General features: G+C 40.5%; 1 protein-coding gene and 1 long non-coding RNA gene across 2 annotated transcripts in view; one reads left to right on the top strand and one right to left on the bottom strand.

The window, feature by feature from the left end:
- The window catches only part of LOC111147444 (protein O-glucosyltransferase 1), a 28,710-nt gene extending 19,077 nt beyond the window's left edge, over nt 1-9,633 (top strand). Inside the window, exons 7-11 of the mRNA XM_022503457.1 lie at nt 1,555-1,654; nt 3,401-3,459; nt 4,476-4,643; nt 6,740-6,796; nt 7,259-9,633. Of these exons, the coding sequence (XP_022359165.1) occupies nt 1,555-1,654; nt 3,401-3,459; nt 4,476-4,643; nt 6,740-6,796; nt 7,259-7,415 (541 nt within the window). The 3' untranslated portion in view covers nt 7,416-9,633. The remainder of the gene's footprint in view (nt 1-1,554; nt 1,655-3,400; nt 3,460-4,475; nt 4,644-6,739; nt 6,797-7,258) is intronic.
- LOC111147452 lies at nt 284-12,996 on the bottom strand. Its single transcript, XR_002640628.1, has 3 exons — nt 12,735-12,996; nt 1,486-1,646; nt 284-980 (listed from the first exon to the last, which is right to left on the bottom strand). It is a non-coding gene; the product is annotated as an uncharacterized LOC111147452 (long non-coding RNA).
- Between the last annotated feature and the right edge of the window lie 86 nt (nt 12,997-13,082).

Below are 13,082 nucleotides of genomic sequence, written 5' to 3'. Positions count from 1 at the left end.
TTGTAAGATACAAGTAATTTTGAGGATGTGAAGAACTGTAGTTCAAGGAGAAAGCTAGGATAGCTAAGAGGTAAATGTGGAATCATAGAATTTTAGACGAGAGAAGAACTCCAATTATTTGCCCAAATCACTTTTTTTTTTTTTTAAGAGAGAGCGCACATGCATTCCAGCGGGGAAGAGGGTAGGCAGAGGGAGAGGAAGAGAATCTTAAGTCTCCATGCCCAGCAAGGAGCCTGACTCAGGACTTGATCTCACAACCCTGAGATCCTAACCTGAGCCCAAATCAAGAGTCAGATGCTTAACTGACTGAGCCGCCCAAGTGCCTCTTGCCTAAGTCACTCTTAATTGAACTGAAATTGAAAGAAGTAAAGTTCATTCATCTAGTCATTCAACAGGTATTAACAGAGTGCCCTGAGTGTGTTGGGCATCAAGTACATGCTGAAGAGAACAGCTGAGTTGTCCTCTTGCCTCAGAGATTATAATTTTCTATAGGGAGCTTCTGACCTGGCCCTCTGCTAGTCACTTTGCTAGGTAATGGCAGAGCAGGAACAGTCACCAGTTCTCCTGACTATCTTTCTCATGAGGCCATGGGCTGCTAAATAGTGATGGAAAGCACAGACTGAGACTGGTGGAAATGGAAACAGAAGCAGGGAAGAAAGGGAGGAGAAGGGAGAGAGAAATGTTGGGCAAGCACCCTCTCTACCTGCATCTCCAGTGCCAAGAACAGTACCTAGCATGCAGATACATGATGAATCTCTCCTGTACACATGAACACAACAGGGAGAAGGGTTTTGTTGTTTTCCTGGTCAGTCTTTCTTGGAGATCACACCTTCTATTTACTTGGGCAGTGAACTTGAGAATGCAGACGGGCCCAGCAGCCACTGTTTACTGGTCCTTATCAACTTCTCTGATTCTCAGATCTTGAGATCACAGCTTCTTAACTTGGTACTGTATGTGGACTTGAACAGTTCCAGGACTGCCTATAAATTATATGGGGATATGGACACTTTTCTAGAGTGGTCCACAGGGACTCTAGGACCCATCAAATGTCAAGACCATCTGCTACTTGCATCATAACTAGGCCTTTTTCTACGTATAATCTTCAGGTTTTTAAGCCCTTCAGTTTTCTTTTTAATTTAAATATTGTGTTGGACCGTACAGAACACAGACAACAAAAGTCATGTAGCTATTTGGGGGAGGGGTGATCACGCTAGTCACAGAGCTGTGCATACTAATGATTATAGAGGTTTCATGAACCCTGCTAAAAGGAAACTCATTCCCTGGGATATGTCTGTAGTGCCCAGAACAACATAATCTTAAAGATTAGATGCAAGCAAAAAAGGGCCCAATATTCCCTGTCCCTGAAGGGTAAAGTAGAGAATAGCCAGGAACACCTATATGCCATAGGGCCCAGTAACCCCCTCCTCTGCTGTTAAAATAACCAATAAGTTATCCATCTCTGTGTATGGTAATTGCATTGCTTACCTTTCAGAGATTGGGAAGAGTATTCCAGTGTGGGACACATTGTTTTATGTCACGTGTTTCTTTTTACAGGACAAGTCCAGAACGAGATCCTCTCATTCTTCTATCTCGGAAAAATCCAAAGCTTGTTGACGCAGAATATACCAAAAACCAGGCCTGGAAATCTATGAAAGTAATCACCAGTCATCTCAATAGAACCAGAGCAGTGAACATTCTCATTCAAAGAACATTGCCACCTGGGTAGAATTCCAGATTAGGTTTCCTTTCAGTGGTAGATGAATGTAGAGAAAGTTCCACAAACCAGTATTACCATATATGTAAATATTATTTTTTCAAACTCACATTGCTTTTCTGGGCCATATTATGAGTAGTGTTTTGTTTTGTTTTTTACCACTTTGAAGGTGTAAACCAGAGGACACCAACTTTTTATGTAAAGGGCCAAATGGTGAATAGTTTAGGCTTTGTGGATTGAATGGGCTTGTTGTAGTTTCTTAACTCAGCCATCACAGGTGAAGGTAGTCAGAAACAATATATAAATTAATGAGCCTGGCTGTGTTCCAATAAAACTTTATTTATGGCACAGAAATTTGAATTTCATGTAATTTCTACATGTCATGAATATTCTTTGGATATTTTTCAAGCATTTGAAATGTAAAATAACCTTAGTTTAGGGGTTGTATACAAAAATAAGCAGTGGTCCAGATTTGGCCTGTGGGCTGTAATTTGCCAACCCCTGGTTTAAACCAGTGGTTCTCAACTCTGACGGTACAATCCAATCAGAGAGGTCTCTGGGATGGGGTCCAGGCATCTTCATTTGTTTAAAAATAAGCATTTACATTTCAAAATTAATAAAGTGTATGTAATTGAAATATTATAATTCAATGCCAGGACTAAGGATTAGGTGAACAGGTAAAATCAGGTTGGGAGGAGGAAGTGGGGGGATTCAGGGAGGTGAATTGTAAGGTGGAGACAGTCAGGTTGGAGTTTATCTCTGTCCTTTCAAATCTATGACTTCTTGCCTTGTTGAAAGAACTTTAAATCCTAAATGTCCTCATTGGAAATTTCCATGTACCACATGAGGATGATAAGAAAACAGTTTTAAACTTCTTGTGGGACAACTAAGCATATCTGAGATGTATTATTTGATAGTGTTAATCAAACAGGACCAAAGTTTAAGAACCTATGTTTCATATTCATATAAGAATATGAAAAAGGTATCCGTTCAGCTCAGCCTCTACTGTGGGAACCTGAAAAAGCAAACCAGACTTATTTCTTTCATTAAGACGTTTACCATCTGGCAGGATATCTGGAATATAGATGGGGGTCTCAAACGCAAATGCCCCTGGGACCACAGGAGTAAGCAGGAGAGAGCACTAAAGGTCCAGTCATTGCTGCCAAGGGAATGGGAGCCCAGTTTAGCAGATCTTCCTTTTTTTTTTAATAAGGAAACCTGGAAATCTGGATTTTTGTAAGAAATAGCTTGGCAATGGTTTGAATTTTTATTTTTAAATACTTTGCATCCCCAATGAAATCTGTGTGTGGGTTACACCTCCAAGCCTGCTAGCCACCACCTGTAACGTCCTCTATGTATAATTTACACAACATCAAACATGCTGTAGGTGAAGACCTCTAAGTTCAGAGAAGGATCCACGTGGCCCTTGGAGCTTAAACTCTAAAATCAGACAGGCCCTGGGTTAAAACCCTTGTTCTTCTCCTTAGGCCCACGTGCTCCTAAGCAAGTCTCCCAACTTTTCAAGGCTTCTAAAGCTATAAAATAAGATAATAACATTTCTGAACATGTTTATTCAGGACACTGAAATGAGGTCATGTTGATGGAATGCTCAACAGTGCTTGCTGCGCTGTGGTCTTCAATAAATACTACCACTCTCAATACTAATCACTTCTTTTTTATTTAAAGGATACCTTGGGGAAGCCAGCTGCTAAGGATGTCCATCTTGTGGATCACTGCAAATACAAGTAAGACTTCCGGGACTCCTGACTCTTGGCTTCCCTGTTGCATTTGGAATAGCTTCATTTTGGGGGACAACTTCAATACTCGGGCCCAGCTGGGGTTTATGAAAGTCCCGTTCATTCATTTGGTTGTTGTTTACTGAGACCATGCCATGTGCACAAGGCTGTCTGCTGGGTTCTGTGAGAACCGTGGAGACAATGATGATTATGGTCCCTGCCTCCATAGACCTTGCTGCTAGTAAGTAAAGTGGTGGGACTCCCTCTCTCCACACCCCATCCAAGCGAGAGCTGAAATTAGATGAAGTATTTATCAGGCTAAGAAGGGTTTACATTTCAAAATGAATAAAGCATATGTAACTGAAATATTATAATTCAATGCCAGGACTAAGGATTAGGTGAACAGGTAAAACCAGGTCAGGAGGAAGTAGGGGGATTCAGAGAGGTAAATGCTAATTACACTGCCGAGTAAGAAGTATAGAGTAGAAGCAACTCTAGTTGGGGACAGGGGTGCATAAGAAATGTTGAAAAGAAAATCTCAGTTAGCTTTTTCCCAGAGGGTATTTCTTTGAAGATTGGTTATGTATGCCTGATTGTCTTCTCCAGACTTCAGAAAAAGAGGGAACAGGGAACAATGGAGGCTTTTGGTGGAGTACCATATGGGAAAAACAAGGTTTGGGGGAGCCATGACTCGTTAGAGACATTAGGCCCAGGAAAGCTTGTAGGAAAGCGTAAGGTACTATCTCCATCTGAGGCTTGTGTCTCTGTCTGGCTCCCAGCTTGTGGCCCTATCTAGCTCTGTTGGAGAAAGAGTCCTCCTTTCTCCCTCTCCCTGTCATTCCCTAGAACAGCCAGTAGCCCCAGGAAACCCACAGGGATATGTGGATGTGTCCTGGAAAACTGGAACTAGAAAGGGAGGGAAGAGGGGTCATAAAAGGCGAGAAGGGGAAGAGGGAATAAGAAAAAGATCATATTTGTGGCAGCAGACATGTAGGATCAAGTATATCTTGCTCTTTCATTCCCAGGTATCTGTTTAATTTTCGAGGTGTAGCTGCAAGTTTCCGGTTCAAACACCTCTTCCTGTGTGGCTCACTTGTTTTCCACGTGGGTGATGAGTGGCTCGAATTCTTCTATCCACAACTGAAGCCGTGGGTTCATTATATCCCCGTCAAAACAGATCTCTCCAATGTCCAGTGAGTGGCCCTCCCCTTAGCAGAGTGCCTAATGATTTCCACAGTCTGCCTCTAGACCCCAGCCATCTAAGAAATTTACTACTGATGACTTTTTCCCTTGAAAGCTTTTTCTCCTCACTTGGTTTACATTTATAGTGTCACTATTCAGCTAGGCTATAAGCGAGATTTAATTTGAAAAAGTTCTCTAATGCTAGTATGAAATGTAACATTCAGACGGTATGCAGTAGAAAAGCTCTTATCTCTCCAAGACTAAAGGCAGGGATATTAGATGTTATATTGTCAAAGGGACTTTCAGACACAATGTGAGAACTTATCCCACTGAATCAGAGGCAAATTTTCTCACATGATGTGAGGAACTAAGAAGAGATATGGAAGGGGGCCAGAAAGGTAAGCCCAGTGCCCTTTTCTGGGGGTGAGAGCAGGAGACCAAAGGGAAATTTTTCTTCACTGCTGATTTTTGATGTGTATCATTGAACATTTCTCTATTTTCTCAAGTATGTCCCAAATCTACAACAGGTTGCCTTTAGCCTGTGTGGGCTTTTGTTGTCCTTGCTTTGGTCCTGAGGGGACTCTAATCCATTATCCACCTCTCTAGAGATTAATTGTAGATCTCAGTCTATGGTCTTTCTTTCTTTTTTCTTTTCAAATTTAAGGAACTGTTTTTATTTTTTGAGTTATTTAAATTTTGTTAGTTAACATACAGTGCAATATTGGTTTCTAGAGTAGAATTTAATGATTCATCACTTACATACAACACCCAGTGCTCATCACAGCAAGTGCCCTCTTTAATACCCATCACCCATCTAGCCTATCCCTCCTGCACCTCTCCCCATCAACCCTCAGTTTGTTTTCTGTTGTTAAGAGTCACTTATGGTTTGTTTCACTCTCTCTGTTTTTACTTTTCCCCCTTCCCGTATGTTCATCTCTTTTCTTTCTTAAATTCCACATATGAGTGAGACCATATGGTGTTTGTCTTTCTCTGGCTAATTTATTTCACTTAGCATAATACATTATAGCTCTATCCACATCAAGACAAATGGCAAGATTTCATTCTTTTTGATGGCTGAAAAATATTCCATTTTGTATATATACCACAATTTCTTTATCCATTCATCAGTCAATGGACATTAGTTTGGCTAGCGTTGATAATACTGTTTTAAACATCAGGGAGCATGTACCACTTCAAATCTGTATTTTTGTATCCTTTGGGTAAATACCTAGTAGGGTAATTGCTAGGATATTGGGTGGTTCTGTTTTTAAATTTTTGAGGAACCTCCATACCGTTTTCCAGAGTGGCTGCAGCAGTTTGCATTCCCACCAACAGTGCAAGAGTGTCCCCCTTTCTCCACATCCTTGCCAACACCTGTTGTTTCTTGTGTTGTTAATTTTAGCCATTCTGACAGGTGTGAGGTGGTATCTCATTGTGGTTTTGACTTGTATTTCCCTGATGATGAGTGATGTTGAACATCTTTGCATGTGTCTGTTACCATCTGGATGTCTTCTTTGGAAAAGTGTCTATTATGTCTTCTGCCCATTTCTTAATTGGATTATTTGTTTTTGGGTATTGAGTTTGGTAAATTCTTTAGATTTATCCTTTATCAGGTATGTCATTTGCAAATATCTTCTCCCATCCCATAGTCTGCCTCTAGCTTTGTTGATGGTTTCCTTTGTTGTGCAGAAGCTTTTTATCTTGATGAGGTCCCAGTAATTCATTTTGGCTTTTGTTTCCTTTGCCTCCAGCTACACGTCTAATAAGAAGTTGTTACAGCTGAGGTCAAAGAGGTCTCTGCCTCTGTTCTGTCTCACATTTAGGTCTTTCATCCATTTTGAATTTATTTTTGTGTATGCTGTAAGGAAGTGACCCAGTTTCATTCTTCTGCATGTAGCTATTCATTTGTTGAAGAGACTGTCTTTTTTCCATTGGATGTTCTTTCCTGCTTTGTTGAAGATTAGTTGACCATAGAGTTGTAGGTCCATTTTTGGGTTCTCTATTCTATTCCATTGACCTATTTGTCTATTTTTGTGCCAGCATATATATGGTCTTTCTTTCTTAGTTTGGTCCATATTTCAGAGTCTAATAATTCTTTCAATTTTAGGGAGTTGTTGCATTTTGTAAAAGCAAATGATGACGTGGCTCAAGAAATTGCTGAAAGGTAAGTTCTGCTCATTTTTCCTTTTTCTATTTTACTTTATCATCCCCATTTTGCCCCAGCTAAAGGTGTATGAATATTGTTATCATGGTAATATCTGGATTTCATCCTCACTATACAGAGATAATCAGAATTAAAGCTGTCCAGAAGGAAGACACACATTCACAGGTCCCAAGCCCATCTTTTATCAAAGTAGACTGAAATCTTTGAGGTAATTAAACAAGTACAGAATTTCTGAGCATTCACTCTGTATGTGTTTGTTTTTAAGAAAAAAAAATTAAGTTTTATGGCTAAGTGCGTATGTGTGGCTAGGATATCTATAGGGTTGGCTCTGAGAATCAAGATTTAATTCACATAAAGCCTAAGCATTCTGAACAGTGCTTGACACAAGGTAAGCAGCCACATGTACGCTATTATTACTATCAAGTGCTGTGCTTTAAATGTTCTTGTTAATCTTATTTCTAGGGGAAGCCACTTTATTATGAACCACTTGCAGATGGAAGACGTCACCTGTTACTGGGAGAGCCTCTTGACTGAATACTCTAAATTCCTGTCTTACAATGTAACAAGAAGGAAAGGCTATGATCAGATTATTCCCAAAATTTTGAAAACTGAACTCTAGTAGTCATCATCGGACCACGGTCCTTCCTGGCAGCAGCCCTCAGAGAACCCGTGGTGAGAAGCTTCCCATGAGTGTGGCACCTCTACCTTGAATACTGTTATCAAGCCAAATAACTGGTTTTCCTTATCATGCTGCACCCAGAGCCACTCTCGAGAAAGATCCAAAATGTGTATGATACAGACATGAAGCAGCTCAACGCTTTGGCTGAATAAGCCAAATAAGGACGAGGAATCATGAGACATGGGTTTTGAACCCAATTCTACTTTTTATTTTCTTAAGACCAATCCCAGCTTGTGCCTACAGACATCCATACGTGTATGTCCATCACTGTGAAACTGACTGCATCTGTGGGATGATACTTTGTCCCCTTATTTGGAACAGAAAAATTAATCATTTGGAACCAGTACAACCCATCACCGCCGCAGTTCTGCAGTTATTCTAGGTTTGATCTCTGTCACTGTATTTTAATGTAGGAGGTCTTATAGGGTTTGTGAAAAACACCTGGGGATCATTTCTTGAAAGGTCTAAGGAAGCAGTAGTTGTACCATGCAATGATGGGGCAGTTCTCTTTTGTAAAACCATAAGCTTTTTGGTACTCAGGAGGTTTCTATAATGCTACAGAGAAAGGGGCCAATTGTATGAGTAATTATTGCAATTGGATTTCAAGTTTTCCCCTTCTGTGCCTTCACACACATGTTTCTCTATTTAAAAAAAAAAGACAAAAGCCTCTTAATAAATTTAGGAAGTAGTCTTCTTTAATGAAGCTGTGCATAGAACAGCAGCTCTTCCTCACTCCTTGCACACCCTTAATATTTTTTCCTCTTTAGATTGGCAGCAGTCCATATCCTCAAAGGTGTGCAGGGACCTCAAGGAGTCTTCACCTATGAAATGTTACATTGGGAGTTGAGACCATCCAACTTGAACACTTAACTTATGTCAGAGATATTTCAGTACCTCCTTTCCCCTTTCTTCCCTTTTTGAAAGACATATTTGGGTAGTAGTTTAATCTCTCAGGATGCTCTTTCTAACATAGTTAAAAATGAAGAAAACTTTTTAGATGAAAACCCACAGAGTCTGGTTACTCAGAACCACCCTTGTCCCTTAGGCCCAACTTTTCCACATTGAAATCAACTCTTCCTTTGCTTAAGAGCTGTTCAGTATTAGTTGGTTTCAAAATTAATAGACGTGAGGTTCAGTCATATAAAATCAGGGATTTTATTCCATTAGTGAGAAATGTATTTGGCTTTTTAAACTTCCTTCCACAAAAGTTTAAGTCTGAGGACTTTCTTAGAGGAGATAACTATCCTTGGTAAGAGCATTGCATAAAATAAGGGAGACACTGAAAGTTGGATGTTTTGTTTCCAAGTATTAAAAATTCATGGGGACCATGTCTTTAGATGCTAGAAGTCTAGCGATAAGCAGTCTGGATTTCTGAGTTGTACTGTAGTTTTGCCTTGTCAGTGTGAGGCCCAGTAGATGTTCTCTTTCTCTTTGTGTTTTAATTTTTCTGTCATAAAACTAGAAACAATTTTCTGTCCTTTGGATTAGGAACTGAAACTGCATTTCCCTGGGAATTTACCATTTTGCTTCAAGTCCCAGTTCAAACATCCCATCTCTGAATCTTTTCTTTCATTCCTCTGGGCAGTTAGGGGCTATTATAAAACTTTGCTCATGCCTGTTTTATAACATCACATCGCACTGTAGTTATTTGACTATTTCTGTTTCTGTTCTGGGGGCTTCTTGATGGGTAGGAAATCATGTTTTATTCATCTTGATGTCTCTATTATCCAGTACAGTGCCTCGCACAGTAGATACAAAGAATTATTGGAAGAATGGATGGGTGGGTGGATGGATAGATGGATGAAGGCAGTTGACTTGACTAGATCCTATTTACAGGTAGACTAGCCATTGGCTCCTAAGGGGGTCTAGACAAGACTTAAGAGTTGGAGCAATGCAGATTCTTATCTGCTCTTTGAACAGTCAATAAGGGCATCTTTGTATTTAAATTCAGGAAATGTTATTCAGATTTTATACTTCTCTGTTTACCTCAGTGTAGGTGGTATGAGGATGGTGTGTAACAATAAGAAAAATGTATGTATGTTTTTGAAAATTTGAAAATAATTTTTATCCCCATGACTTTTGAAGCTTGTTGTTGTCTGTTGTTAATGCTGGCTAGGTCTTGGGGTGCCTGAGTGGCTCATTCAGTTGAGCATCTGACTCTTGGTTTCAGCTCAGGTCATGATCTTATGGTCATGAGATTGAGTCCACACTTAGTGTGGAGTCCGCTTGAGATTCTCTGCCTCACCCTCTCCCTAAGCACTGCCCACCCCCTGCAAAATAAATGAATAAATAAAATCTTTAAAAACAAAAAATAAAAAACATAGCTGGGTCCCACATTACCTTTCCTTCTCAGAGTGCTAAAGGGCATACTTTTCTTAGAAAAAAGAATAGTTTATTTGAATAAGTGGAATACATGGGTGAGACAAGTAATGCTTTTCCTTTATCTGGAGAGTATCCTCTGTATGACATCATTAGTGTCCCACCTTACTTTACTGTGGCATTCAGGTTCTCCTAGTTGCCAAGAAGAGAAACTTCCAGCTAGTTAAAGCAAAAGAACTTATTAGAAGCATATGAGGGCATCTCAAAGAATCTAAACAGAATTCCTAGAGCTAGAGGGATAGAAAGTAGGGCAACCTACAGGAACTACAACTCAAGAATTTTGGACTGCTCTAGAGTGCTACTATGGGCAGTTCCAGACACTGTCACACTCTGTCTCTCAGGCTGAGCTTCCCAAGAGAAAAAAGTTTAATGGGCTCCTTTGGTTTGGCTCCAAAGAGGTAATTCCCTACCCTTGACCCCTATACTGATTACAAACAAGAACACACAAAAGTACACAAAAATCCATCTTCCCATTCATCTAAATATGCTATCAGTTAAGATAATCCTACTGCATCTAGAGATAAGGTGCTGTGAGTAAGGCAGAGGGATACAACTACAAATCATTTAATATTTATCAAATACTTTTTGAGCATCTACTATGCACAAAAAGTGGGAGATTAAAAAAAAAAGTTTACAACAGGGGCGCCTGGGTGGCTCAGTGGGTTAAGCCGCTGCCTTCGGCTCAGGTCATGATCTCAGGGTCCTGGGATCGAGTCCCGCATCGGGCTCTCTGCTCGGCAGGGAGCCTGCTTCTGGCTAGTCTGAATTAAGAGGTGCTGTAAGCATAAAATACGCTTCAAAGACTTACTACCAAAAAGAAAATGTAGAATATTTCACTTTAAAATATTATTTACGGGGCGCCTGGGTGGCTTAGTCATTAAGGGTCTGCCTTCGGCTCAGGTCAATGATCTCAGGGTCCTGGGATCGAGTCCCGCATCGGGCTCTCTGCTCGGCAGGGAGCCTGCTTCTCTCTCTCTCTCTCTGCCTGCCTCTCTGTCTACTTGTGATCTCTCTCTGTCAAATAAATAAATAAAATCTTTAAAAAAAAAAAAAAGTTTACAACAGGCTCCCTAACCTCAAGGGACTCTGTAGTTGAGATGATAAAGTAAAAAACAATATGAGAGGCATCACAGGCAGAAGGTGATTAAAGTGACATGATGCCTTAATCATAAGGCCAGTTACTCATGCAGACAATGTGAATTTGGAGTTCAGAGGAGGAAGAAATTTCCATCTAATGCAGATGGGAATCTTCATAGAGATAAAATTTGAGTTATGCTTTGTGGGATGAGTAAGTGACGTGGTTCTTGAGAGTTCTAAAAGTTCATTCTTTCTACTTATGAAAACAATTTATGTCACATGTAATACAAGAAACTGTAACATATGTAGCAAGGCAGTATCTGGTGAACCTAGCAGGGAAAGGGAAATTTTCGACTCCTGAGAGAAAGTTCACGATGGAGGAAGAAGTTATTGAGTTCCATGAGTAGAACTCAGCAACAAGGGCTTAAAATAGGAGAATGGTGGTTCCAGATAGTGTGGTGACTATAGTGAAATCCCTCCTTGATGCCTTTACTCTGATGGCAAAGGCATGTGCTAGGAAGGAGAGAGCTGTGTTTAAACAATGATCCAAGCAAACCTCATAACACGTTTTGACTCGGTGTTGTTCTGAGACCCCTCAAAAAGGCCAGATCACAGAGTAAGAAAAGTATTTCTCTAGTGGTAAGAAAAAGTAAGACCTGGGGACTTGGAGAAGCAGGAGTGTGACAGAAGGTGGAGTCTGAGGAACTGAGATGGAATAGCAGCAACAGTGAGCAGTTACAAAAGGTCTGGGGACTTCTTGAGGTACTACTAAATGGCAAAGAGAAACTTACAAATGAGGCTCCCAAAGTTAACCAAAGAAGCAGAGAAGGCAGCTCTGGAGTTAGTGAAATTTACCTGTTAATATGACATCATTTGTATCTATGGGGTAGTGAGTCCTGGGGACATTTGAGTTGTATACAAATGACTTAAGTAGTAACTGCCCAACATCCTTGCTCCACAATTCTAAGCCCTCCCTCATCCCAGAATTATTCTGGAATCATCACAAGCATTCAACTTTTTCTACATGTAGACTGCAGACTTCACAGCCATTCTTTTGGACTTTCAGGCCTTGGGAACTTTATCCTGGTGCCCACCCATGTCTGTATGGGATAAGCAGCAACCTAGAGTCAAAGCCAGGAGTAAAGGGATCTAAATTCTTCATTCACCAGCGTACCTGCCAGACACAATGCTAGGTTCTGAACCTACAGAGGTGAATATACCTTGTCTGTGAACTCAGAATTAGTCTACTGAGACACATCAGCAAATAGGAAGTTGTGATGCAATGTAGTAAGTGCTATGATGGGAGTTAATCTAATCCTGTTTCCCAGATGACTGTCACTAATTAAGGTAGTCCCTGTAGTCAGTCACTCCTCTGGACCTTATCAAATTCCAATTTTTTTTTTTTCAAATTCCAAAATTCTATTTGCTGTATTCTACTAAAGAGTTTAGCAGTTTTGAATTACATCTAGAAAGGATTAAAGGAGGGGTAGGGATTGACAAAAAATAATGGACTATGGTTGCCAGTAAAATGAAATTACACAAACCAGTTTGGGAATATTTTAAATGCATGCATTTTAATAAAAACTATACCTCGAAGCATACGTTAGCAGAAGCTGCACTGATATTATTGCTGGATTATCAAAGAAAAACACCTGGTAGAAATTCCATAAGTTGTCCTGCCTTTCGAGCAATAGTAGGCATATCAACTAAAGGGAGTAAAATCCATCTTACGAAGAACCACCCAAAGCTGATTCTTCAAAAAAGCGTTCTGGAAATCTCGGTGTATCTGGTACCAAGACCTACCTTCAATGCCACGTTTCTTTCCAGAAACCAGAATTGAAGACTATGGGTGGTGTCCGCCCAGGCCGGGAGGCTTCGGCACGTTGGTCACAGGTTGGGCTTGTATTTGTGCAAATTGTCTTTCCCCTTCCCACTCCACTAGTACTGAATACTGCACTTTCTTTTTCATTCGTGTGGAATTTCCGGAGTTTTAAACACGTTAAATTACTTCAGCCTGTGACAACATCTGGCCGCTTGGAGCCTGCCCTAGACCCGGTTTGTGCGGCCCAAGACACCGACAGAGACCCAGAGAAAACAGACAGGAAGCCGGCCCGCGCAGTACTTAAGGTGACTATTCGCGGTCAACTCGCT

This window comes from Enhydra lutris, unplaced genomic scaffold (assembly GCF_002288905.1).
Source record: "Enhydra lutris kenyoni isolate GAN:26980312 unplaced genomic scaffold, ASM228890v2 scaffoldscaffold2, whole genome shotgun sequence".
In the NCBI taxonomy this organism is placed as follows: domain Eukaryota; kingdom Metazoa; phylum Chordata; class Mammalia; order Carnivora; family Mustelidae; genus Enhydra; species Enhydra lutris.
Note: the sequence above shows the minus strand (reverse complement) of the source record. Positions and strands in the feature narration are given on the sequence as shown.